This window comes from Seriola dumerili, unplaced genomic scaffold (genome assembly GCF_002260705.1).
Source record: "Seriola dumerili isolate Sdu_G_001 unplaced genomic scaffold, Sdu_1.0 BDQW01000191.1, whole genome shotgun sequence".
In the NCBI taxonomy this organism is placed as follows: Eukaryota; Metazoa; Chordata; class Actinopteri; order Carangiformes; family Carangidae; genus Seriola; species Seriola dumerili.
This window is the reverse complement of record NW_019174446.1, coordinates 6,174,818-6,202,221: the sequence shown is the minus strand read 5'-3', so window position 1 is coordinate 6,202,221 and position 27,404 is coordinate 6,174,818. Positions and strand designations below refer to the sequence as shown.

General features: G+C 38.9%; 1 protein-coding gene across 1 annotated transcript in view; it reads right to left on the bottom strand.

Moving 5' to 3' along the window:
* ulk4 (unc-51 like kinase 4) overlaps positions 1-27,404 on the bottom strand; it is an 80,001-nt gene that overhangs the window by 46,372 nt on the left and 6,225 nt on the right. The window contains exons 14-21 of the mRNA XM_022753593.1: positions 27,306-27,366; positions 26,966-27,186; positions 26,296-26,342; positions 25,567-25,645; positions 18,646-18,753; positions 14,263-14,346; positions 2,543-2,704; positions 1,706-1,891 (exon numbers count right to left, since the gene is read on the bottom strand). Of these exons, the coding sequence (XP_022609314.1) occupies positions 1,706-1,891; positions 2,543-2,704; positions 14,263-14,346; positions 18,646-18,753; positions 25,567-25,645; positions 26,296-26,342; positions 26,966-27,186; positions 27,306-27,366 (948 nt within the window). The remainder of the gene's footprint in view (positions 1-1,705; positions 1,892-2,542; positions 2,705-14,262; positions 14,347-18,645; positions 18,754-25,566; positions 25,646-26,295; positions 26,343-26,965; positions 27,187-27,305; positions 27,367-27,404) is intronic.

Here is a 27,404-nt window from a genome sequence, read left to right as displayed (position 1 = left end):
AAAGTGAAAGTCTTCCTGAGACTGGTTATGCATGTTTCCTGCTCGTGTACAGTCCAAAATACTATACTTTGCAATTCAAATAGAAGCCAGCTATGTGGATGTTTGGATATTTGGATAGGTTGTATTGGTATTTTGCAAATGTTTGTTTGTTGTTTTCATGTCTATTTCCGTGTTTTTATTTATGTACACTGCCTTGGTTCATCATGTCAGGGGCTAGAGAGGGGGTGAAGTGGGTTTGTTGGTTGGAGGAAAACAAAGGAAAAGGTGGGGGATAAAGAAACTGTTGTATTACACTTTTCCTTATATCACTTGTATGAAGAGAAAAATGTTTTCACTCTACATACTCTGAGTTTATCTTATTTTCAGATTTTACTGCACTGTATCCAAATTATATATGCACAGAAATAAGAAATGATTTAATGTTACATTTTCCCCAAGGTGAAGAAAAAAAAAATCTGAAAATGCTTTAAACTATCAGACTAAAACTTAATCAGCTCAGACTATTATCACACACCTGCACACACACACACCCTCACACAAACTTGTGTGCCTACAGCTACTTCAGACACTCATTCACTCAGCATAAACTCAGCAGCAGTAACTGGTTGGAAAAAATTTTTGACTGGCCAACATTCATTACCATTATCATTATCACCAACACCATACACTGCTGACTGTGTATGTCCGTGCGTGAGTGTGTGAGAGTTAATGTGAGAGAATGTGCATACATGAATGTTTATGGGGCGACGCACCAAGTTAATTAATTTCAAAGCCCAGTAGTGTGTGCCTAGCTGATAAGTCCCTCCCCACTACCCATAATGCTTTGCTGAAGTAGAAGGCTGCAGCGCTTTCATTCAGCCAATTAGCCCAGATACTGACACACACTACAAATTAGTGTATGTGCATTTGCGTTCTCTCACACACACACACACACACACACACACACACACACACACACACACACACACACACACACACACACACACTAACAGACAGAGTTCTGTGTAAACAAACTCTTGGACTGTCTGTCTTTGTGCCAGGGGAGGGGGAAGGGGGTTTGGTAGGGGGGTGAATGCATATCAGTGTATAATTAGAGTAGAGTTGAAGTACTAAGTTTGTATTCTGGTGTTAAATTGGAAATGCTCAATGCAAATAAATTCAGTTCAGAGTCAATTACCAATGCTAGACTCCAAGTTAGAAACCTTCAAATCAATTTTAGCCCCTCTGCCTTACCAAGATTAGCACTTCACATACACACTACATGGGCTGTCTTATGAAAAATTAAATAAGTAATTCCTGACAAATTAGTTTGTGCACAGTTCAGCATTAGTTCATGAACTGTATGGAAGAGAGAGAGGCAGAGAGAGAGGGGATGAGACGGAGAGAGAGAAAGTATGACGTAACGGTTTCAGAGATTTTGAAGCCAGCCATGTTTGTTCCTGATGTGGTGGTGTTATCTAGGAGTGTTTTCATCCCTCACTCCTTGTGCAAAAACTTCCTTATTAGTGATATTTCCCACATAAATATCTCTAAAAGTCAAACCCTGCTCAGCACTGATGTTACCAACAAATCTGCAGAATTTTCTTTAGCAATATCAGTAACATATAACATTAAAACAATACGGTTGTTTGTATCTGGGTTTCTTGGTTGATATGTAAACATTTTGCAACAAATTTTGCAGGTGTGCAAAACAGCATACACATACCCTTGTCTGTGTGACACGGTGTGTTTGGATGCGTGAGGTGACTAAGGCAGTGGCCATAGCTGTGAGCAGGTGCTGCTGGACCCTGGCCCCTGCTCCACCCACACCCTCCAAGACGGCCGCAGGGCCACATGTGTCAATCACTGACAAGAAGACTGCTGGGACCAACCGGGTTAGCCTAGAAAGAGACTGGACATACACAAATATACAGGTAATGTATGTCATTCATGGATCATGTGTTCTCAGTCCGTGTAATGTCATATTGCACTTGACAATGCATATGTTAAGCTGTTAGTGCCTTACAAAAAGGGGCATGTTCCCAAAGATGCATAACATGGAGCAATGAATAACCTACAAATTAATTTGTAATTTGATCCATTGCAGCATTAACAGAAGTTAGTGATTTGTCTCACAATGTGGGATTCAGGAAATGCATGAGGGCTCATTTAATAAATGTACGTGTAAGTCGTCAGATTTGCAACAAGTCATTTGTTGTCATTTAGCATTCGAAGGTCATTCATTTTCAAGAAATGTATAATGTTTCATCAGAAATCACAAAATACAAGCAGTTCATTAAGTTCAAGCAAACTTTGCCTGCTTTTACCTTGAGTTCCATTTAAATTGAGTTTAATCATGTGACTCTTTTTTTTTCAATTTATGAATAGAGCTTCCATGTTCATGCCAACTACTTGATATATAATCACCATATTTTGGCTGTCTATGTATGTGTATGTGTTTGTGGGACCTATAGAGATGGTAATGTCTGCATACGTATTTGCACACAGTCGCACTTACTTGACTTGTGTGTGTAAATGTGTGTTTTAATGTGTGTGAACTTACAGAGATGGCAGTGACTCTGACAGCCTCCACAGTGGAGTGAGTGAACAGATACCACAGGGTGGAGCCTATGTCTGCTGTAACCAGGTGGTGGGAGGATCCAGAAACAGTGGTGGAGATGTTCTCTACGATTTTTGCGACCATGTGATGAACTATGGAATCATCCTGTAAGACGGACACACAAACACATTAGAATCATTTATTATTATTCACGATTGTTCAGTGACCACAGTGATTATAACAAGTATATATTATTTACTGAAATTATGAATTTAAATTGGCATTGACAAACCCAACTGACACTTCTCACACTGCCTATGTACTCTCATAATTTTTGCCTACAAATATTCAAACAATTTGAAAACGGATTATCTAGTTTTCCTGGACCAACTGATGAAAAATGTTATTAGAATCAATTTAAGAACCATCCTGAAAGAGGATGTGGGACCATGCCTTCGTCAAAAAACTTCGTATCCAATAACCCTCTTTGGCATAATCTTTAAATGGACAAGGACAGAGAATAACAGGTGGACACTGAAAAACTTGCATAGAGACACTGTAGACAGAAAGAACATACTGCTGTACTACGATATGTGCTGAAAATAACATTAGACCAGCCAAGTGGTGCATGTCTTCTATTTGCACCAATATATGTAAAGATAAGCTTTCATACTGCTAAGTTAATGTGCACATGCATCCTAATACCAGAGCATATCAATATCACAGTGCTCTGTGTCCAAAAAAAAAATGTTCTTTTTGTATATACTGTAATGGCATCATGTGCATCATATCCTCTTGTTCATTGTTATGTTACATACTCAAAACTCAATTACAGAAAAATGTCATACAGCAAAAGGCAGAACTGAACAAAGAACTAACACAATCACAAACTGGCAATTAGATTAGCTCTCAACATCACCTCTACACAAAAAGGAGAGTAAGGTTGTGTGTGTGCATGCGTGTGCATGTGTGAGCATATATGAGTTAGTGTTTGTGTGTATGCTTATGTGTATACTGTATGTGCCCACACACCTTTGCCTGAGTAGAGAATAGTTGTTTGTGTTCAGACAATGGGGCCAGCCTAATGAAATCTCTGTGGCTGAGGAAATGAGTTTTTCCAGTAAAGTCATTGTGGAGAAAGACAGGAAGTGGAACAGAAGTGATTGCCTCTGTCAGGTTATTGTTGTGTTTCACTGTGTTACATCACTTAGACACTATTCTCCCTAGATATGAGATACAATGGAGCCTATTCATAAAACACAGTTAACTATATTTCCTGGTAAAGGTTCATAATAACAGCTAAAACATTAATTTCACTGTGGCAATTTATCATGGTAATTCTGAAAGGTGGTGCAGGTGACAGATAATGCCATTATTACACTACTTAATTGTTGCAAATTTCACACGAAACTGCACTGGCTGTCCAAACATTTGCGTATATATGGAACATACCACACTTAAGAGAGACCTAAATGACAGAATCCATTAATTAAAGTGGTAGTCTTTTTAATATCAAACTAACTAAAGTTTTTAGTTTGTTTCTTCACAAACAACTTCGGCTGTAGTCAGCTTGAACTTATGTCATCTACGATGGACATACACCAATATCTTTCATGTTAACCCCCCTCCTCAAAAGCCCCAACACTCTTTCAGTATAATGCAGTATGTGGATGGACAGCAGATGTGGATTATGTGGATTAGGCTGCAGGAATAATTTGAAAAGTTTCAAAAGACCACAATTAGATACGCTTCTGCCATGAAAACTTGTCACCATAGGAATCTATTCTAATAGGCAATAATTCAAACTGGGCAGACTGTCGCTGCTATACGTCGGAGAGAACTGATTGTCAGTTGAGGTGTTAAACTATCTTTTTTTTTTATCATTTTCAGTTTCATGAAAAGATTTACCTCAATCTCATCTGCCTCAACATATGCACTATACCAGATCAGCAAAATAATGTCCTTACTGTCCTGCAGAAACCTCATGTCCAGAACAAAATGAATGTTTTGAAACTGACATTAGCAATGCATCAGTGGTCAGGCTGTGATCCACAGTTATTTAACATTTTACAAAAATTAGAGACACTACTCAACCACATGGGAACTCTAATCATAACTGATAGCTTAAATAACCTACCAATTAATCCAATATAGCGCATCACATTGTGTATTCAACACCAAGGGACTACATAGCACGACAACATAATGAATCCTCTGGCACCCCTCTGGGAACCAGTAGAATGGTCTGTTCCAGCATTCCCCAGGCCGTGCGGGCCAGCTCACTAATGAGCCCACGGGGGAGCACCCACTGTCTGTGTGTTTAATAGACTGTAGCCCTGCCAGGGACTACACAGAGAAAGAGAGAGAGGGGGAGACTGAAAGAAAGCGAAAGAGAGAAAGATGGAATGAGATACCCTTACATGTGGTGAGAAACAAGCAGCACATGCAAGAAACTCCATCATTATGATGCAGAGAGAGAAATTCAGGAGACAGAGGAAAGAGTAAGTTATTCTCATTATAATTTCTCCCAGTGTGAGAAACAAGTTCATCCAAGAAACACACTCATTATATTATACTCAGTGTCCTACTTAAACCTCACATCTCCAGAAAGTCAACTTTAAAGAAATAAAAGTGAAATTTTTGCAATGGCTTTCCCAATACTTTGGCTACAAGGTCACCTAAGATTTTTTTTTCTAACACACAAGGCTTCGCCAAGTTTGATGAGAAATCTGTAATTTTACATGACACCACTGAAATTATACAATCACAGTATTTTTTTCTCACAATACCAGAAATTCTTTGGAGCTGAGAGTTGTATTCAACAAGACAGACCATTTTTAAACATGATTGAAATTTTATGTTGCATCATCCTCACATCTATCTCCACTGTACATAAATATATACAGTATATATATATATTTCATTTTTATGCAGATGACACACAAATGTATCTGCCCTTGAAACAAAACGGTACCCTACAGCCACTGTTGGACTGTCTTAAGGACATTAAAGATTGGATGGCCTTAAACTTTTTAAGTTTTAATGAAAAAAAAACAGAGATTCTGTTATTCGGACCCAGTAGTGCCTGTGTTGGCCCCCACATAGACCTGAGCTCTGTAAGTCCATATGTAAAATCCACTGTTAGAAATCTGGGTGTGATTATGGACAGTGATTTTAAATTGGACAAACACATCAATTCAGTTGTGAAATCTAGCTTTTTCCAACTGAGGCTTTTATTAAAGGTCAAGTTCTGCCTGTATTTTAATGATTTTGAAACAGTCATCCATGCTTTTATTTCATCCCGCCTTGACTACTGTAATGCTCTTTATGTTGGTGTTAACCAGAACTCCCTCTCACGACTACAGTTGGTCCAAAATGCAGCAGCTCATCTTTTAACAGGAACAGGCAAGTAAGAGCACATTTCCCCCGTGCTGGCCTCCCTTCTCTGGCTCCCTGTACGTTTTAGGATTGATTTTAACATTTTAACTTTCGTTTTTAAATCATTACATGAACTAGCTCCATTTTACCTGTCGGATCTTTTAGTGGCACATGTACCTCTAAGCACTCTGAGGTCTGCTGACCAGTCGCTTTTAGTTGTGCCCAGATCCAGGCTAAAGCTCAGGGGAGACCGGGCTTTTTCAGTTGCAGCCCCCAAACTCTGGAAGGAGCTGCCTCTACATGTCAGACTGTCCCCCTCACTGCCTGTTTTTAAATCACGTCTTAAAACGCATTTTTATTCTTTGGCCTTTGACTCAGTATGAGAGTTGTCATTTCTGTCTGTTTTCACCAGTTTCTGTTCTTGCTGTGTTGTTTTTATGTTAATGATTGTATAGCACTTTGGTCAACAGCTGTTGTTTTAAATGTGCTTTATAAATAAATTTCATTTGATTTGATTTGATATTGAGGTAATTGTTGAGCCAATAGTTAGTTTTCAATAGACTAAAGACCCCTTTACACTGTGCAATTTTAACTGTGTGAGAGTAAGTCAACAGTCTTGGGAGAAACGTGGTAAAATCTGCCGTCATCAGTTCAACAGTGGTCCCAGACTGTACTTTGCCTGCGGCAAAATTCAGACTGTCAGAAATCCAAGACCAAAAGTATGACTGCTGTCATGACCTACATCTACAAACTAAGCAATCAGAACATGACGTGAAAAGGCACAGAATAGTAGCCGGTGTGACATTTTGTCATGTCATAGCAGAGAAAGCACAAATGTAATTTATAGCATTAATAACAACTGTATTCCATTTAGGTGAGCTAGTTTCAGGGTCATGGTATTGGGCATGCAGGCTAACTGGCATGGCTTATCGACCCTTAATGGAACTAAGCCATCATTAACCAACTTTGTTTAACCTGTGCTTTCCCTGCTATGACAAGTCAAAATGTCTGCCACAGAAAGGTCCATTAAGTCATTCACACTAAGCATTAAATACAGCTGAGGCTGATGGAAAGCAAGTAGTTGGCAATTTGCTTACAAACATAAGTATAGAGTATGAAGTTAGGGGATTCATCCTCTTGGGACCTTGAATATTGTGTACCAGATTTCATGGCAATCCATCCATTTGCTGTCAAGACATTTCAACCAAGAATGCCAACTTCATGTTTGCACAGCAGGAAAAATCAAGAGATCAACAACGTTATATATGGTATGGTAGGCCATAACACATCACGTTCCATCTTGCCTGAATCATTGTACAGCTAACTGGAGTGACTGCACTGCACCATGTCTCCTAGATGAAATAAATAAGATTCAGGAGGTTTGAACTACAGTGGAAACCGCTTGTAGTGATCACAGTTACATCATGATCAAATAATTGGCTTAGTAAGTAATCAAGTAGTCTTCTCCAGTGTTCATTTTGGGATATCATACATGACAACATATAAGAAAAATGTAAACTGTTGTAGCCTACTGCTGCAAGCTGTTCTTCCAACATGAGTTCATAAGTTGTGTGTGTGTTTGTGTGTGTGTACATGTGCTCTCTGTGCACACTCGCCACCATGTGATATCTTCACCAGCGTGGTAATTATCGTCCCTGCTCTCTCACAGCAGCAGGTATGTTATGGGAGTGTGATGCTTTCACCCTGACCATTCAGACTAGGCTTGGAGCTGGAGAGGGCCACAGTGCAGTTTTTTTTTTTTTTATTTTAACTTAAATAGCAAATTACTTTATATTCATGTAATAAATATACATGTCAATTAGATGGTAATCTAATAATCAGATATGATCACTATAAGCCATTTTCACAGTCCTTAAAGAATATTTTTAATGGTAAATATGAATATATGTGTGACAATACAGAAACAGTAACTGTAGAGATATTTTCAAAGATTAGAAATGGTTCTCTGACTCAACTGCTTCTCCTATTCTGCATCTCCTCCTGGATGATTTTTTTACTTTATAGTCGGGGACCTTACATTTGGTAAATTTAGAAAATGAAGTTCAGCCTTCAAGAGATGTCATTGGCAGATCTAATTCAATGACATGCCCACACACATCCTCACTTCAAACATCCAGCCATGATTTCTGAGTAGGTACTCAGAATAATTTATAGTCATTTCAGATAGATATAATACTCTGGCAAAACATGCATTCTTCAATTTCATATTTCCTGGATTTGAATTTGGCAACTGCTAAAGAAAGATGTAGCTCCCTTTATTTTATCTTACTGATGTATCCAGTTTAAACAGGATTTCCACCTTTTTCGTCAGGTTTCAACAGGACTAACTGGCTTACTGGCAACTGTGTTAAATTAAAAATCTCCCTTACTCTACAGCTCAGGGCTGACAGACAAGACTTACACAACTTTGAACCCCTGGCTAAAAAAAGTTGGAAAAACCTTGTTTTTTTCAGATGAAAGAGTTAAAGGCTAGACAGATATTGAACAATAAAATCCTGTCTTCAAGTGTTGATCAGTAGATTAGTTTTATATCCCAACATGTTTGCACCTGGCCTCTGAGTTTCAAGTAGAAAGAGATATACATCACAAAAACTACATCACATCAACTGATGCAGGATTTGTCTGTATGCCTGTGTATGCACGAGTGTGTGTGTTCACATGTCTGATGTGGTTTTCCTCTGTAATTAAAGTCCTTTAGAAGCCAGTGCACCTGGTTTTGAATGAGCCCTTATGGCAGAAACAGACACCATCTATCAACCTCTCACAGCACATCTAACACCACTAATAATCACACTCAAAGAGAGAGACAGACTGTCTGATTAACAGGCCAGCAGACAGACAGTGAGGCATGAAGAAAGAGGGAGAGACGTGGCCAAAACAGCATAAAATAGCAACAAGTAGAAGTGCAAATAGACACAGTGGAAAGAAGACAGACCAGCAGACAGACAGACAAGTACATGTAAACTAACAGGCAAACTAGCATACTAGTACATAGACGCACAGTGTTAGTCATCGTCCTTTCCTCCTTTTTCTGTATGCATGACAGTGGCAGTTTTTTTTTTTTTTTTTTAAATGTGCTAATTAATACAACATGGTAACAGTACATTATTATATTACACAATGGCTTGCTCTTAGACTATGCATGTGTGTGCGTGTGAGTGCATGCACATGGAGTGGTCATATCCTATGTTAGAGACACAAGGGTAGGACCCATGACTGTCTTAGAGAGTCCCCCTCTGTTCTCCTTTCCTTTGTGGAAGATAGTGATAAATCATTAATAGGCTCACCACTGCTTTGTGTGTGCATGTGTATGTATGTGTGTTCATGTACGGGGATTTCTGCCTTCTGCCCCTTGGCTTCTATCACTGTAATACTGTTCACACCCCATTTCTGCTGCACACGCACACGCGCGCACACTCATACACACACGCACATACCCACTCACGCACACAGATTTTTCTTCATAGGCAGCAGAAGCATCATCTTGTTCATGCTCATAAATAATTTCCTGCAGCTCAAGTCTGGCCTGGAAACCTGTCTTTCACTCCATGCCATCCACTCCCCCACTCCAAGTACAACTCTCTCTCTTTCTCTCTCTGACTCCCTGCCATCTCCTCCCCCTCTCCCACTACACTGATCCTTCTGTCTCTTCCTCTCTGTCACTACCTCCACCACCATGCTCTCTTTGGCTCTGTGCCTCCCCTCCCTCCAGTCCACCCTTCTTCTTGTACGACGATCTCTATCCATTTCTCCAGTGCTTTACTTGTAAATCAGGAAAACTCTCAACAGCAGCGGAGGGGGCTGGGGTGATCCGCTGGGTCAGAAAACGCATCAAAACCACACTGCCTGGAGCGCATTAGACAGGGTCTTGGCACTGCATCTCAATGCTGTCATGCGATAAAGAGTGCGTGGCACTGGATTTACATTTAGGCCATTGACAGTCAATCTCCTTGTTCAAACAACAACACACTTAAAATGCATCACTAAGTATTTGATGCACCACTGATGCAATAAAACAATATTAATCAGAATGCAATTGGTAACATATCAAATCAGACAATATTATATTGGCAATATTATAAAAGGCTTTGGTGATAAGCCAAGCATAGTTTAAAATGCCAAAGTTCTCAGAAACTTCAGAACTGCACAGGCTTACCACAGCCTTACAAGACCACAGCAAACTGCTACCATCTTAACATCCCTATCACTGTGTAGGAGTTAACAAATATTTAGCCTTCAATTCAAGGTCAAGTGAAACCCAATAGAGACAATAAATCTTTCTGAATCTTAAATGGCCCCATCCCACACTTGACTGATCTTGTGAGGGCTAGTTAGCTCAAACATCTTATTTAAAGCTGCACTAATCAGTATTTTCATATCAACTCTGGTGCTGTTTTTGTGACAAACTGCACAAAAAATTCCTACCTAATTCTGCAGCTCCCCTCAGCTATATATAGCATTTTAGCTCTTTTAGCTCATTGTTGTGGTTTTTAGGCAACTCCACTCTCTCCAACTTTTTTCCTGTAGCAGCAAGCAGGAAACAAGCAATTTTAACTTAAAGCTATTAAAAAAATTTGATCATGTTTGTTTTTTTCTCTTTCTCCACTGAGCTCCAACTTTCACTCTCCCTGGAAGCTTCTACTCTGTCAAAGTTAATCTCATGCCTGCTGTCCTTGCCCCTTTTTGCCCATTCCTCTGTCTCCCTACAACCCCCTTTACTTATCACAAATTTCATGTTTCACTCTCTCTCATTATCTAAATCTTCACTCCAGCAACATCATCTTCTAAAACATCTCTTTCAACTAGCCAACTCAAAGCAGGAAAAATGCTCCTTCCAAAGATAGGTTCTGCATTGTACACCAGAGGAAAACTGTTTTACATGACTTCTCTCTGTGACCTCCCACAAGTAATAAAAACTAGTTTTTGAAAATAGGTTTGCAAATTAAAATGTGTGATGGTAGTATGTCTCTAAACAGTGAATAATGCTATTTTCCTGTATGCATACAAGCTCTCACCTATTTTTGAGCCATAGTGGACTGACATAGCATAATTTTTCTAGGTCAATAAAGCACATTTATATTACATGGCTGCATGACATGGCAGGGTGAATACAAGGAATTTTCAATCGAAACTAAGTTCTGATTTGTTCAAAAACTAAATTGTAGAAATACAATTTAAACTAAACAGACTGTGACGCATTTACATTTGAACAAACTTGTGAAAACATTCTTTTAATGCTAAACTTTTTAAATATTATTAGAATTAAAACATGGTTCACATGGCTATTTAGCACTGCATTGTGCTGTAAAGTAGGTTTGTGCTGGTGCCTGTCATTCAGGCATTGTGCAAGAAAAATTTACTTAAATGATCAGTTTAGGACTGACATTGTTCATATTTCTGCTGTCTTTTTGACCAGATGTCCAACTCTGTATAACCAACGGCTGGATTATCCAAGTCAATCACACCCTGAGTCCCTCCTATGGACTCTTCCCATTGGCTCTGTCACCTATGCACCTCCATCAGATCAGTGAACATTTAATACAAAATAAAACTTTCATCCAGTTATTACATCTGACACAGGATGTTCAGTTTATGATACAAAAAAATCATTAAGCATTTCCTCTCACTATGTTGTAAGCTAAAAGTGACCCAAACCTTGTTAACATGAATAACTCACATTTAGAAGAATCATCCCTGTTATTTCAAATTTTATATACAGAGGTAGACTATAACGTGCTAGATATAATGGCGGCTATTGCACAAAGACTTGACCCTAAAATGGTTGTCTGGCTAACAAAGGCATTGGTTTTTTGAGGCAAATTAATATAGAACAGTAACACAGTGATGATGACAATTACAACACTGCTGTTGATGACAGCAGTAGCTGTCTGCAATGCAAATTTCACCAAAGCTCTACTTTAAGCTTTGCATGGATTTCCTTTGTCTATGAGAGAAAATCCAATGATAGCAGTGATTCCATTGCACTGTGATAAATAAAACTGGTAGTGATAAATGCTGGTGTAACTGCACAGTTACCCTGCATTCCTGGAAGGGTGCACAGATATATGGCAGTTGTGCATGAGGAATGATATCATTATTTCTACTACAACTATGACTACGACTGTCTATGGAAGTATAGTAAGCTATGGTATATTGTGACCACCTTGTTAATGTCAGGAATGTAATGCCCATGAGACAAAGTTACACTATTAGGCAGCTCTGTAATAATAATACCAAATGTACTGGTGCATCCAGCCAGTCAGGGGGAGACAGGGTTGAGAGAGGGAGGTGAGAGGAGGGTGAGAAAGAAATGGAAAGAGGGAGGCAGGTTGGGTCTGAGGATGAGTGTCTGGTCCCTAAGGCTGTGTGTGTGTGTGTGTGTGTGTGTGTGTGTGTGTGTGTGTGTGTGTGTGTGTGTGTGTGTGTGTGTGTGTGTCTCTGTGTGTGTGTTTCCATCAGCGTACTCTCACAGCTCAATAATGATAAATAAGTCAACCTCCTCTCTCCTCCCCTCAACCCCTCTCCCTGCTCCTGTCACATGCACCCCTCCTCTGTTCATCTACCCCCCACTACACTCCCAGTGGTAATGAAGCAACAGTAGGTACTAGCTGACAACTGTGCAGACCAGAGTTTCATCTATATTCATTTTTGCTATAGTGGGCCACCACAGTAAGACCCCTTCTACCTCTGAGAGACAAAACAACATCCATCCATCTCTTTCTCTCCCTCTACCTGTCCACTGTATCTATCAGTCTCACAACCCACCAAAATATTCCTCATTCAGCAGAAATGGCTGACCATGTAAGAACAGTGCAAAGAAGAATACTATATATATTATGATGTGATATGGGAGGCACTTGGCTGTACATGATTTGATGAAAACAAGATCACAACACAGAATGATCAGTAACGATCAGTAAAAACTTCAGAGTAACAGCCAAAGGCTTAAAATAATCTCTAGGACACCATGGAGGAAGCTGCTTCTCTCCAAAACAAACATCACATACATGCCTAAAATTTGCCAAAGAGCAGCTTGACACTCTACGATGCTACTGGGAAAGTGTTTTGTGGACTAATGAAACTAAGGATGAATTTTTTGGGAAGAACATGCAGCACTATGTATGGTGTAAAATGTTACTGCATACGAACATGAAAACATTGTCCCAAAGGTTAGGTAGGGTCATAATTTGGGACTTTGCTGCCTCTGAGTCTGGACAGTCCACCATCATGGATAGGAAAATGAATTCCCAAGTTTATCAAGGTATCTTACAGTATAATGTCAGGATGGCTGTCCACCTGCTGAAGCTCAATAAAAGTTGGGCGATGGAGCAGGACAATTACCCTAAATATCAAAGTAACTTTAATAAAGACAGACTTCAAACAAAGAAAATCCACCTGTTGGTGTGACCCAGTCAGCCCAGACCTTAACCCAGTAGAGATGATGTGGAATGACCTGAGGAGAGTCACTCAAACAAGACATCCTAAGAATATTTTATATAAATGTTCATTTACATGATCACAGTCTGTTTCAATAAAAGTGCTTGTGACATTTCACATGTGGCTTTGACAACTGAACATTTAGCCCACTTTGTAAAAATACAGAGATATGGTATCATGTATCGCCATTCATCCTAAAAATATTAAGATATTGCCAAGCCCTAAAACAGAGGCCCACACCAAAATAAGACCAGTTTCTCCCAGTTTCCAGTTTCAGTCTCTAAACGTCAGTAGCATGATGCCAACATTGTTACATTACCTGTTTATTTCTTAACAAATTTTAAGACACAGCTTTACTTTCTGTGACGGACTAATATAAGAAGGGAAGTATAATTAAATAGAAAAAGAGGAGAAAAAAAACAAAAAAGAAAGCCAGCAAAAAGGAAAGAGCTACGTGTATTCCTGCTTGTGCTTCTGCTCCAACTACTGTATGTGTGTGTCTGGAGGGTCCTAATTGCTGCTGAGGTCAGGCTGCTGAGCAGTAAAGGGTTGTGTTTGATGCAGGTAAGAGAGTGTGTGTGTGTGTGTGTGTGTGTGTGTGTGTGTGTGTGTGTGTGTGTGTGTGTGTGTGTGTGTGTGCGTGCGTGCGTGCGCATGTGTGTGTGACTGCTCTGCATGCCCTTGACTTGCAGCTGGCAAACAACGCTTTAGGCTCCCACAGCTGCCTCATCATTACTGTTCACAGGGATCCCCTGCCACACACTTGCGCATACACACACACACATACTCACATACTCGAAGGCACACACAGTCAGGGAGACTTAGTCACAGCTACACAGGCACAGACACAAAAACAGACACACGCAGACATACACAGAGACACTCACCCCTTCCCGCAGGCTCCTCATTAAGCCAGTGTAGGCGGCAGCGGGAACGAACCACAGTCCCTCTGGGGAGCCTCTCTTCTCTTCCTGATAGAGAGGCATAGAAAAGACAGGGAGAAAGGGTGAGAGGAGAGAGGAGGGGGTATGGATGGGGGGGCGGGGGCAGTGGAGGAGTAGAGTAGGAGTGAGAGAAAGGCAGAGAGATAACATGGAGGAGATGCAAGTAGAGAGAAGTGAGAAAAAGGGCAAGAAAGGGCCAAGTTGGGGAGGGGAGATGGGAGCAAGAGGAGCCGTGACATCTTGATTACTTGGTTACCGTCTGTGTATGAACATGCTTTCATAACTATTTAAATTCAGCTGATTCTTTTTCTTCAAAATATTGATTTTACTTAGAAACACAGTTTGTGTAAGCATTATACATAATGTTTTCTTCAACTTTTCTTGTTGGTGAACTCAAACATCTCATTCTTATTTTATGTAAGAGGTAGAAAAAAAGACTTAAAAGACAAAACGTTCACCATACTCATGAAAGTTTTCATTTAACATTCAAAAATTCACAGCACTCCAAATAAATATTTTCATTATCAATGAATCTCTCAGCTACTTTATCAAATAGTCCATTAAGACATTATGACTGGTGAAAATAGTGAAAAATGTCCATCACAGTTTACCAGAGACCAAAGTGATTTAGATTGCTTGTTTTGTCTAACTAACAACTAACAAAAACCCAAAGATATTTAAATTCCAATTATATGAAACTGTGAAAATTAATATTGAATGAATGTGTACTTCTTTTCCAAACAAAATACATTATATATACTGCCATACCAGCACTGTCATTACATTCCACAAAATTCAGATTATTTCAACCAGAATTTTAAATGTTTTATGAAACATTGCTATGTTCCATTGCTACTGTGCAAGGCTCCAGGCTATATCTAACCTTGAGGATAAAGACAGCACTAGAGGCTATAGCTAATCGTTGTCATTGACTGGTGCTGCAGAAGAACAGAGGACCAAAGCAGATGATTTTACTGGGGGACACTTTAAAGGCCATTCCAAATGAGTCCAATAAAACTGTTTCTCCTGACATTAAATGGGCAAAGTGGGTTCACCTATCAGAATGAGTTAAAATTCTGTTTAGGATTACCAGTTGTAATGAAGATATAGCTACCACTGATGCTGTTCGGACGACTTAAATATTGTGTATTATTGTATTCAGTGAATGGTTTCAACAACATGTGCTGTAAAAGATGACTCAGAGAATTGAATTAGTATGATTTTTTCACCATAACCAACTGTACCCACCACATGGGAATAGTAAGTTTTATGTGTATGTTTTTTGTGCTTGAAAAGGTTATAAGTTATATCAAATCTCGACAATGTGTTGTCTTAACTGTATGTACTGATGTACAGTACAAAGTTTAGCCACTGCGAGTGAGCCACAGACCATACTGTGGTACATGCCAGCTTCACCACAGTGTAAAGTGTAAAGAGTTTTTTCTACAATTAAGCAAAATATGTGGATCTTAGAGCTCTACCAGAGATACACTTTGGTAGCATATTAACCATAAAGTCCATGAAAATGTTTATAAACAAATAAGAGAATCTCCTCTATCTATTCTAAAACTAACATCCAGCATAGGGACTTTGCAACACAAGTAATCTGAGCTCTTCTGTGCTTCAGTTAAAACTCTGGGAGCAGCTTTCTGTATAAGTTATAATTGTATTACAGACTTTTTGGACCCTAGAGCAAAATACTAGAGTTGTTAAGCACTCTTGTTACACAAGTATGCAGTCATTTCTTCCAGGGAGAGAAAGGAGAGGCCTGAACTTTTGGATTTTCTTCAGGCAAAATAAAGCTGACTTTACCCTTGAAGTACAAATATATTTAATGGTTCAAAGCTGTTACCAATGCATTGAAGTAAATCCCTTTATTACTCCTCAATAAAACCCTCATTTACTTTATTACACCTGACACTTCATTCACTAAATAGTGGAATTACTCAGATCAAGAACACTTTGTCACCCTAAAACTTTAGTCACAGTGAAAACAAGAATTACCAATCTTACCAATCAGAATCTCCCCCTCCTGAGTTACAGTTTGGAATAATAGTCAAGGGTGTTTTTGTAAAACATTATGATGTCACAGTGAAGTTGACCTTTGACCATTTGGATATAAAATGTCACCATAATCGTGTCATAATTAGCGTATGAATTTGTGAGTTATGGCCAAAAACGTGTTTTGTGAGGTCACTGTTACCTTGACCTTTGACCACCAGAGTCTAATCAGTTCATTCTCGAGTCAAAGTGGACATTTGTGCCAAATGTGAAGAAATTCCCACAAGGTGTTACTGAGATATCACGATGGACGGACAACCTGAAACATAAACATAATGCCTCTGGCCCTGGCTATCACTGGCAGGGAGGCATAAAAACCCTTCCCACACTGATTTTATGGGTGCCCTGAAGAAAAAAAGATTTTTCAAAAATGTCCTGTAAAAAAGAAAAAATATATCTTTAATTTAGCAATATTTATTTTGGTACTAAAACTAACTGACAAACATTTACACTTAGCACTTAAGGTGCCAATGAACAACTGAACCATATCTCTCAAGGAGGGAAAGAATATTATTTGTTAGGAACACAATGGCATCAATGGAAAAACACTGATGAGATTTTCGGTGGCTTCAGGAGAGTAATAAGTGTAATCAGCCAGAGTGATTGATTTTGAAGGTTATCCATCACTCGTGAAAATAAATATCTTATACTTAATCAACTTGCCTGCTTAGATTGAGGTTAACCAGAAATAATTTGGGATCACCTCTTCTAATGAAGTCAAATTAGGTCTACGGTCTGCTCCAGTCTTTCTCTTGGCTTTGCTGGGGGTCAATTCAGTTTAGTCAGCATGTAAATTTAAACACTACTACCAAATGAATGAGCTCAGTTTCATTCCTTTCATTCAAGGTTGTTCTTTTTCACTGATGTCTTCGGATCTTTTCTTGCATTTGGCATCATTCATTTTGACTCATTAACTCCAAAGAAAGCAGTCATTCCACATTAATTACTCAAGAGCTGGGAAAAGAAAGATGATTTTCACTATCAACATTTAAAAACCCATCTCTTGGTCCTGATGGCCTAGAAGAGTAAGGTGCATACTGTGCAAACACAATGTTATGGGTTGGTTTGAACATTATTTGCACAGCAAACTAGAGGTGAGCAACTTTACAGTTTGCCAGCGTACCATTGTTTGAGGTTGATAGTTCTCACAGCATGTAATAATATGAACCAATCAATGAATTCAATGATTTTTTCTGATTATGTCATTCACAGGTCTAGTATGTAGTAGTAGGCCTCTGCAACATTGGGAGTACTTGTCCGAGATTTAATTGAAGACACTGACACACTATATGATAGATTAGATTAAGCATGTTTGATTGAAATCAGAAGTCTGAGAGGCCTGGCCAGACCACTGATTTCTTCTAGTATGGTCATCTTAAGTGACATACAAAACAGAAAAATGCCAAGTTCAGTACCCTAATTATGCTAATAATAAGACATCAAATTATGAGGATTACCATCCCAAAGATTTTGCACAATGAGTGAGTAAGTGACTGCTACAGAAAATGGCACACATTCTCTCCATGCAATTAGCTGGACCCTGATTGATTTTTTGTCAGTATGAAACATACTTTTTGTTTTATTGTCCATCATATCACAATTTTAGATATAGGTTTTTTCCTAAAACGTCTGCAGTATATCGTCATTTGTTTTCTACACAAGTGTTTCACCTAGCTCAATTTGTGTAAGATGATTACCAACAGCACTGAATTGTGTTCATATTTGTCACATTTTGACATGTATGAAGGTGTGTTATAATTGTTCTTTCACTCTTCATTTTATTGCTCTTGCTTGTTATGTTTATAGTGTTTAGTAGGGCCATGTGGGTTGGGCACCTTTTGGTCTATGACACTTTTAAATAAAATTACCTTACTTTACCTATATTCCTTATTTAAAAGTGCCCGTGTTCATAAAGTGCAGTCATACTCAATAAACTGTTGAGAGGGGATGCATTTCATTTTTGTTGTTGGTTTTGAAAATGACTGCACATTCGTATGTTCACAGTAGTAGCATTAGTGGGGTTTTTTGTCTTCACATCTCTGCATTAGCCTGAATCTTTTGTTTCATTTCCCAGCTAGTTAGTCAGTTGGATTTTCACATAAACCAGTGCAAAAAGACTTGTACCAAAACTCAGACATCATCAGAAACCTTTATAAAATGTCACAGCCCACCTTCACTATTGGCCTGTCTAATAAAAGAAAAATACCAGAAAATAACCTTTAAAAGGCGGGCGGGGAAAGAATACTCTTGTCAAGTCGAGTCTACCTGAGATGCAATGAGGTAGAGGAACTCTCCAAGTGGTGGCAGCAGGAACTGCTTTACTTTACTATTTCTCAGATTATCCCTCAATAGGTCTGTCAATGTGGACACAGCCTGAAAAGAGAAAAGAGAAAGCAATACAGTTTTATCAGCTCTTCTGTTCTTTTTTGTTGCAAATTAAAAAATGGAAACAGACCTAGGAAACTAGGCTCTATAAAACTGAAATTTCTGACTAGAAAATACGCCAGAGTTTAGTCAACATTTAATGATTTTATGTATCTTTAAGAATCTTAATTTCTCTACAGTGTGGAAGGTTTTCATTTCCTTTCACTCAGTATATTTCAAAAACCCATGCTTTGTGGGAATGGTTGTATCTGCATGAGTCCAGAATGAATACATCTGGTCACAGTGCCTATAATATAATACATCCTAACACAAAACCATATTTGTTTAGTATTTGCATTTCAGCTAACCAGATTACAGTTGGCTCTCTGCAGTAACCTGATTTCCTAAACATCACAGGTCAAAGAGGCCACTGATTTCAAACACTGATTTCTTCTATAAAAACAAAAGTTAAACTGATAAATTGACCAGGACAATATCGGCCAAAATTAGCTTATTCCAGATATACCAATATCGCTGCATATGTTGGCCATTAAGTAACAATAAATGCCAAATAAGGTATGTGATCATTTAGAAACAGTGTCTCCATTATATAGTTTGTTTATCAGAGAGTACTTACAAGTTGATTTTTACGCAGTTAAATGCTCAGTTGTTTACTTGGTCACAAACAAAAACAACTGATCAAGGGAATACATATCAAGGTTGCTTATGTTGAATGTGTTATAAGTATTATTGGCCAACATATAATGATGACATTTTTTAAATCCTCAAATATCTATATCAGTATTGGCCTCAAAGTTCCAATACAGTTGGCTATGGAAGAAACCTGATTTTTTGTGAACATTTACTAATAAGTGTATCTTAAATAAGTAAAGTATTGAAAGTAATGCTATGAGAGTAGTGTGAAGGGGTAAAAGAATATCTGTAGCAGTGCACCCTTATTCAAAATAATAAAATCCAATGTTGGAATAAAAGTTTAACAGACCGTAAAATAATGTGCTTCTGAGTAGTAATGAGTAGTAATGAGTAGCTTCTAGAGGTCTAAATAAGTTAGTTCCACACCTAAACTGTTAACATAATTCAGTCACATGTGCTCTCTCATCGGGCCTCGGTTTCCTGCTCTGACAAAAAAAACAATCATCAAAAATAAAAAGACTATATTTTGGGGTGAAACTATTGCAAACTTTTTGGATATGACGAAAATATGAGAGACTACTGAGAGGTCAGACTAAAAGCATCACAGGTAAAGGATAAGTTTTGTAGACTGGTTTGGGCTGAACCACCTGTAGCTCAACATCAGCAAAACAAAGGAGCTGATGGTGGACTTCAGGAGATCCAGGACTCCTGCTACTCCTCTTTCCATTAGGGGAGAGATGGTGGAGATGGTAAGAGTGTACAAATATGTGTCCACTTGGAGAGCAAGCTGGACTAGACCAGCAGAAACTCTACAGGAAAGGCCAGAGTTGGCTCTCTTTCCTGCTTTCCTTCATCTTCTGTGGCACCATGCTGCAGATGTTTTATGAGTCTGAGGGTGGCCGACACCAACAGACTCAACAAACTGATTCGAAAAGCCTGCTCAGTCCTGTGGATGGAGCTGGAACTTCTGCATGTAGTCGTGGAGAGGAGGATGTTGTCAAAACTCTCTATCATGGACAACGTCTCCCACCCTCTACTCAGTGTTCTGGTTAACCAAAAGAGCATGTTCAGTCAGAAACTCAGAATGACTAAGTGCTCCACTGAACATCCAGTTATACAATTCTATCTGCACAGCTCCATCAGTACAACTAAACTCTTTCAGTTTACCTTTGAACAATACTGTTAATTTCCCAGTAAATTTGTACATTTGCATTTGTACATCTTTCTATTCACTTACTGTGTATTTGTTATTATTATTAGTATTCCATAGTAGTTTCATAGTAGTGTTTACTTTTTTACTTATTTACTTCCTCTTTCCAAATTGTGTGTTGTGAAATTGTAACAAAGCAATTTCCCTGTGGGGATCATTAAAGTTTTTCTGATTCGGATTCTGATAGAGTGAGAAACGGAGGATGAAACACCAGTGAGAAGGAAGATGAGGAGGGAATGCATAAAATGGAAAGAAAAAGATGAATGAAGAAGAGAAAGATGGAGAAAAGAAAAATGGACTCGGAAAGAGGGAGAGCATTAAAAAGAGCAGAACAGCAGCAACAACAATCTCAGTGAAAACCACTAAAATGCATACACAAACTTGCACACACACACACACACTGAACTACACAGTAAGGGACACATGTATAAATGTATACACATACATTCATATTCATAGCATTAAGTAGATGCACACACATAACTAGATACACAAATTCATGCAATCATATGCACACCAGTCTCTCTCACACACACACAGAGAGAGAGAGAGAGAGAGAGAGAGAGAGAGAGAGAGAGAGAGAGAGAGAGAGAGTTAAGTATATGCAGAGACAGCCTTGCTGGCTCGCTGCTTCTTGGCATTAGCATTACTGCCAGCTTCCCCCCTCTGTGATCTGATGCAAGTTCTGCCTCACTCCTCTATCTCTCCCTTCTCCACTTTTTCTTTTTCCATCTCTCTGTTCTCTCTCTTCCCTCTGTTGTTTTTCTCCCTACTTCTGTATTTTCTTCTGCTGTACTTTGAATGGCCCTCTATGTATGTATCACATAATATCTTCACTCACTCACCTACATCTTTCTCTCACACTTGCTTGTTTTTCCACTGTCTCTCACCTTCTGTCTCTCTTTCTCATTGTAGGGTGAGAAGTGGTAACAGTCTGTTTGTCATGTTCTCTCTCGACATCTTTCCCTTTCCCTGAGGAGTTATTCTTTCCTTTTATATTTGCCCAAGAACCGTAGTGTATCCTCATGCTGAGCCATCTAAGAGCATAGTACGGTATCAGTTTGCAACTTGAATCCTGAGTAGGTCTAAGCATTATTGCTAATATACTCTGAGATTAGGGCAGAATGTTTTAGTTACCCTTATTCAAACATATACACAGATGATAAACTCATACCATGCTGTGTCAACGTTAACCCAGTATGTTAATGGTGCACATGTGCTGTTGAGTTTCTGCCTATTTCCTACATGCTCTGTACTGCTGTCCTCTCCCTCCCTTCCTGAGTTTAGTTTCTCTGGTGTGTTTGAAACTAGCCACACAGCTGCTCTCAGGCAGAGGGTGCACACACCACTATTTTCCCCTAGAACCCATTGTCATTATCTCAGCATCAACACTCCCTCAGATCAAATGATGCACATGAATGCACACACACAGAAACACATAAACATATGCACTCAATTTACATGCATAAACAACACTAAATAATTGCACAGAGAATAAGAAGACATACCAACACAGCACCCAGAAGTTTTGCTCATATGCACACAACTATGACAGATTCAAATAGTGCACATGAGCAGTCACTATGTGTCTGCACTTGGGACAGCCAGATGTGTAAAGAAAGAATACAGAGGGCAGGTTGGTAGATAATGAGAGATTTAAAGAGGAAACTTCACATGACTTTACTGATTTAACAGCTAATACAAGGTTTGTTTCTGCTGAGGTGAGAGAGGAGACTGGTATGTGAAGCAGAAGTAACACTCTTATCTTCAACCACCCAGCTTTCCTCCTAAATTTTTATAATTTACCAAATTAACATGCTAGCTTTTTACTGAGATGACCGAAGATTGACCTTTGCAAAATGTATATATGTTCTCACTGTGTCATGACAGATATGACATACTGGGTGTCAATGGTAAAACAAAATGTATAGCTCAGCTATACAAAGCAAAAATATTTCCTGTATTTAAACAGTTTCAGTAATGAATCAAACACCTAATTTAAGAGTTGTTGAATATAGATTAAAGCAGACTCTTGGAATATCTTCAACAGATATCTCCAAGAAACAACACAACTACATTTTCAGTTTGACCATAAGCATACAGTATACTGTACAGTATGTTTTGAATTGAATGCATTTTATCAAGATCCATTAGTTGTCTGATATTTGTACAATACAAGTGTTTTGAACTCTCATTCTTACTTTAAAGAGGTATTCACAAATGCTTTGAGTAGTGTTTTCCTGGAGCCAGTGCCCTCTGAATGCATGTTCCTAAAGATTGCTGTGAGCTTTTAGAATGCATTAAGACCCCATATCCTCATGAAACAACCTGCACAGTATAAGCTTTAAGAGGATAAACCACTGTAAAAGCCACAGAAAACTTTATAAGTGATGATAAGTGAAGGGGAAAATGTTATCTAGTTGGTTTCGAAGGCACAGCTTCCCTAAGTCACATAAGAAAAGCAGTAAGCTTGCATTAGTAATATTAACCCAGAAAATGTTATTCTTATTTACTTCTATTTGAGAAGAGAGACAGAGGGAGTGAGGGACAAAGACAGACAGACTAGAGAGAAAAGAGAAAGCAGCAAACAGACAGAAAGCACAGAGTAAGACAGAAAGAGAGAGAGACAGAAAAGTTGTTGTATGTGTGTGTGTGTGTGTGTGTGTGTGTGTGTGTGTGTGTGTGTGTGTATGTGTGTGTGTGTGTGTTGGGCGGAGGGGTAGGGGGTGATCGAAGCATATAGCAGTTACCATGGTAACTAAACCCAGCCCTGACACTCCAATCAGCAGGACTGCAGCAGGAGAACCCCTGCTGAGACGACACACACACACACACACACACACACACACACACACACAGGAAAATGTAAGTATATCACTATAACATAAGAATACGCACAAACATACATACACACACACTAATACGCAAATGGAACAACACAGGCACAGAAAGTACATACACAGGATCCCACAAAAACATTTCTCAAAAAAGCCCATGCACACTTACAAACACACCTACACTAGCACGCACGCACACACACGCATGCATACACACACACACACACACACACACACCATACACACACACACACACACACACACACACACACACACACACACACGCACACACACACAGAAGCCCTGCTGAGTCTATAGGTGGACACACACATGGTCATAGACACAAACAGGCACACAAATATACACAGGCACAAACGTACAGCTTTGTCCTTCTTTTAACAATTTGTCATCCAACGGAAGCTGCAGGGAAGTATGGAGGGTAGCAGAAAAAAAAACGTTCCGCCATTTGTCTTTAACAACAGGCGCACCGAAAAAACACTGCTATGCCACAGTCAGCCATTTTGTAAATCTCCGTGACGACTTAGTAGCAGTAAAGTGTCAGAACAAGTGGAGAAAGAGAGAAGAAAAAGACAAACCGGGAAAGGGAGCGCATGTGGAATCAGAACTGCTGTAGCCGGATCGATTTCATTCAGAATAAACAGATGTGATTGAGAAGACGAAGAGACAAAGAAGAGTAGAGAGGAGGTCGAAAACAGAGACAGGAAAAGGGTGTTTAGATCTGTTCAGGATGAAAGGATCAAATAAAGGAGAGCGGCTCCAGACCTCACCACCATACTAAACTGCTTTTACGTTGAATTAGTTCAGCACCACACTGTCTGAATGTGTGTGTGTGTTTGTATGTGGATGTGTGTTGAAGGGGGCTCAGTAAAGCATCTGAATTGTCCATGTGTGTCCGTCTAAAAGACTTTGCAAGTGTGTCCTATTACTTTACAGCACTTTTTCTTTGATGATTATGGGTTATAAGACTGATGTAGTTACATTTGTCAGTTTATTAGGAACAACTAGATAAAACTAGTGAAGACTAATACAAATAAATTCTTCATGCAGGTTACAATGTTCAGTTTTTGTTGAAACTGTCTTGTAATTGGACTGGATAAAATAAGAGTCACCACAAACTAAATCTTCCAAAGTGACCATTAAGTTGAATGAAGTCCTCTCTGAAACAGCTTCAACAAAAACAAAACATTATATTCTTCATGAAGATAGTATTTATTGCAGGACTGCAGGGGGGAGAGAGAGAGAGAGAGAGAGAGAGAGAGAGAGTGAGAGAGTGAGAGAGAGAGAGAGGGAGGGAGAGAGAGAAAGAGAGAGAGAGAGAGATGTTTTCAGTGTCTCTGAGGCTAATGAAAGACTTATTGTCTTGTAGCTTTAATGCCACCTACTGGTACACACTAGTACTATAAAGTTAGAGTGGACAGAGACAACCACATCCATCCATATCTTGTGGTAAAGGAAATTTTCCCCTTTATGTCAGGCTTCAGGTTTTTCATTATTGGTGACATTTGTACCTCTAAGATGAAATAATGTCCAAACAAAAATTATAATTTCTGAATTACAAAAAAAAAAAAAGATGCACAGAGCAAAATTAACCAGAACTTACTATAAATAAAGCAACAATTATACATACTGTATGCAATACTGCACTCATTATTCATATGTTTTATGTATCTTCTTATGCATAGATGCATTCATCCTTTCTGTGATATGCATATGGTGGGCTCCTGCTGGTATATACAGCCATCACATGGTGCAAACTAGTACTGCAGGCTTGAGTCCTCAACATGTTTAGCAAAGGTTTAGGAATACCCCTGTTTTATTGTTAGTTATTAAACAGTTGACTTTAAGCATTTGTATTGCTTTGGAGTAAAACTGACAACATTTTTTTAGAATGATTAGGTTATACTTTTTCTAAAATGCCAGTGTTGCTCCTGTACTTGTAACTCCAGTCTGAATGAAATTCACCAATAAATGTGAACTTGCAGTGGAAACATAGAAAATTGTGTGTCCTCCGATTGGAAGACCTGTGTGTGTGTGTGTGTGTGTGTGTGTGTGTGTGTGTGTGTGTGTGTGTGTGTGTGTGTGTGTGTGTGTGTTCAGGACCTCAGAAACAGGACTGTCCTCTCCAAGTTCAGTACAGTTCAGTGCCAGTAGACCCATCACTCTGAGAACCTTGCTCCGTCTGTAAAACATTTTTTTATTTCCATTTAATAAAAAATGTGACAAGTGTTGAGTTTGATTGTATATCAACACAGAACAATCTAAAAGTATTTTCCAATGAAGAAACAGTCCTAATTAAATAGATCACTGATAAGAACAAGTTGTTGTCAGTTTCCAGTTCATGTCTAAAGCCTGTAAACTCAAACGAAACAAAGAGCACCAGATCTTTGTAAACACCCACTTTGTTTTAGCTTTCATAAGAAACTATGTGTCTGTGTTAATAGCAGTAAGTAGGAAACACAGTTGTAAAAGAACTGTAAAGAACAGGGAGAGAGGAGAGTGAGCAAAGAGACATCTTTGTGGGTATGCCATGTTCCAAATGCTTGTCTGCCCCTAATGTTTGTTGCTTTAGTGCAGCCAGAAAACAATTTTGGCTGTTGGCTGAGTGCTTTTTTTTTTAAAGCAGTTTTTCTATCATAGTGCAGGTCTGTCACATCACTTAGATTTTGAGTATCTCAGTGGCTTGTAGTTCATCTCCAAGAGTGAGAATTTTTTTTTGTTTTTTTACTATGTATTGGTAGAAACCACTTCTCCAACATTACCGCAGAGCTGCACAATATTCTCCCTAGTATAAAGAGAATTAAAAGAATTGGAAACATAATTTGTACTTACACATCCCAGTTAGGAGCTTGTCGTAACTGCTGCATCAAAACTGGAAGCTGAATGTAGGAGGATGTAGATTGGAGAGACAGATATAGAGAAAAAGCAGAAAGTCAATTTGTGAGAACTGATATGTAACAGTAAAACAAGGATTTTAGATTTATTATGCCTTTTAATAAGCTTGATCAAATTTGATGTTTGTAAATGTCATATATATTTAAGATATATATGTTCTCAAGTATTTCAAAGTCCAATAAAAGAGAAGTCCTTTTGTTTGTTTGCCCTGAATAATTCAATGGGACTATGACCTTGTCACTGCACTTATGACTCCCACTTGACTAACGACCAGTTGGGAGCAATGGCAAGAAACCCATGCATGTTAGATCTTCCTGATGAAGCTCTTTATTTTTTCCTAGGTAAAAATAAATGGCTGGCATGTACATGACAGAGGGTACAAAACTAAATTCATAATTTATTATGTTGTGCTAGAGTTTACAAACATACAAACACAGAAAATGAGGTTATTTTACAACCTCAGTTTCACTCAGCTAAGAGCAAGGACTCCCACACTGCCTTACAATGTTATGGTCTGAAATCTCCCTCAAACTGCAAAAATAAACCCAGCCAGTAGTGATGCAACAATATTTCAACAGGGATCCTCTGTAAATCCATGTTTTCCTACCAGTGTTGAGTTAATCAGCCTGTTAGCAATAACTTTATGTCCAGCCACACAGCAGAGGTAACACAGCAGGTTGAGTTTGGAGCGAGTGGCTGTGGAGGGAGGAGCAGTAGCAGTGGAGGACGAGGAGAGAGGAGTGGAGGGATTGTGTTCTTCAAGGGATGAACAGAGCTGTAAGAGGAACACATCCCACCCTTCATCACCCAGGGACTGCAGCTTCTCAACTAGTGGAGTGGAATGGAGCGGAGTGGAGAAGAGAGGAGAGGGCAAGTAACCATACACTGAGACCCTTTGAATTTTCTCTGTACAAAACTTCTTAATACTGACTCAAAAACAAATGTACCTGAATGCGCTGGTACACAAAGGGTTTTAGGATCGAATCGCACAGGAGGACTCTTAAAAATCTGGTAAACAGAAAGAGAACAATATAAAGTCTAAATTC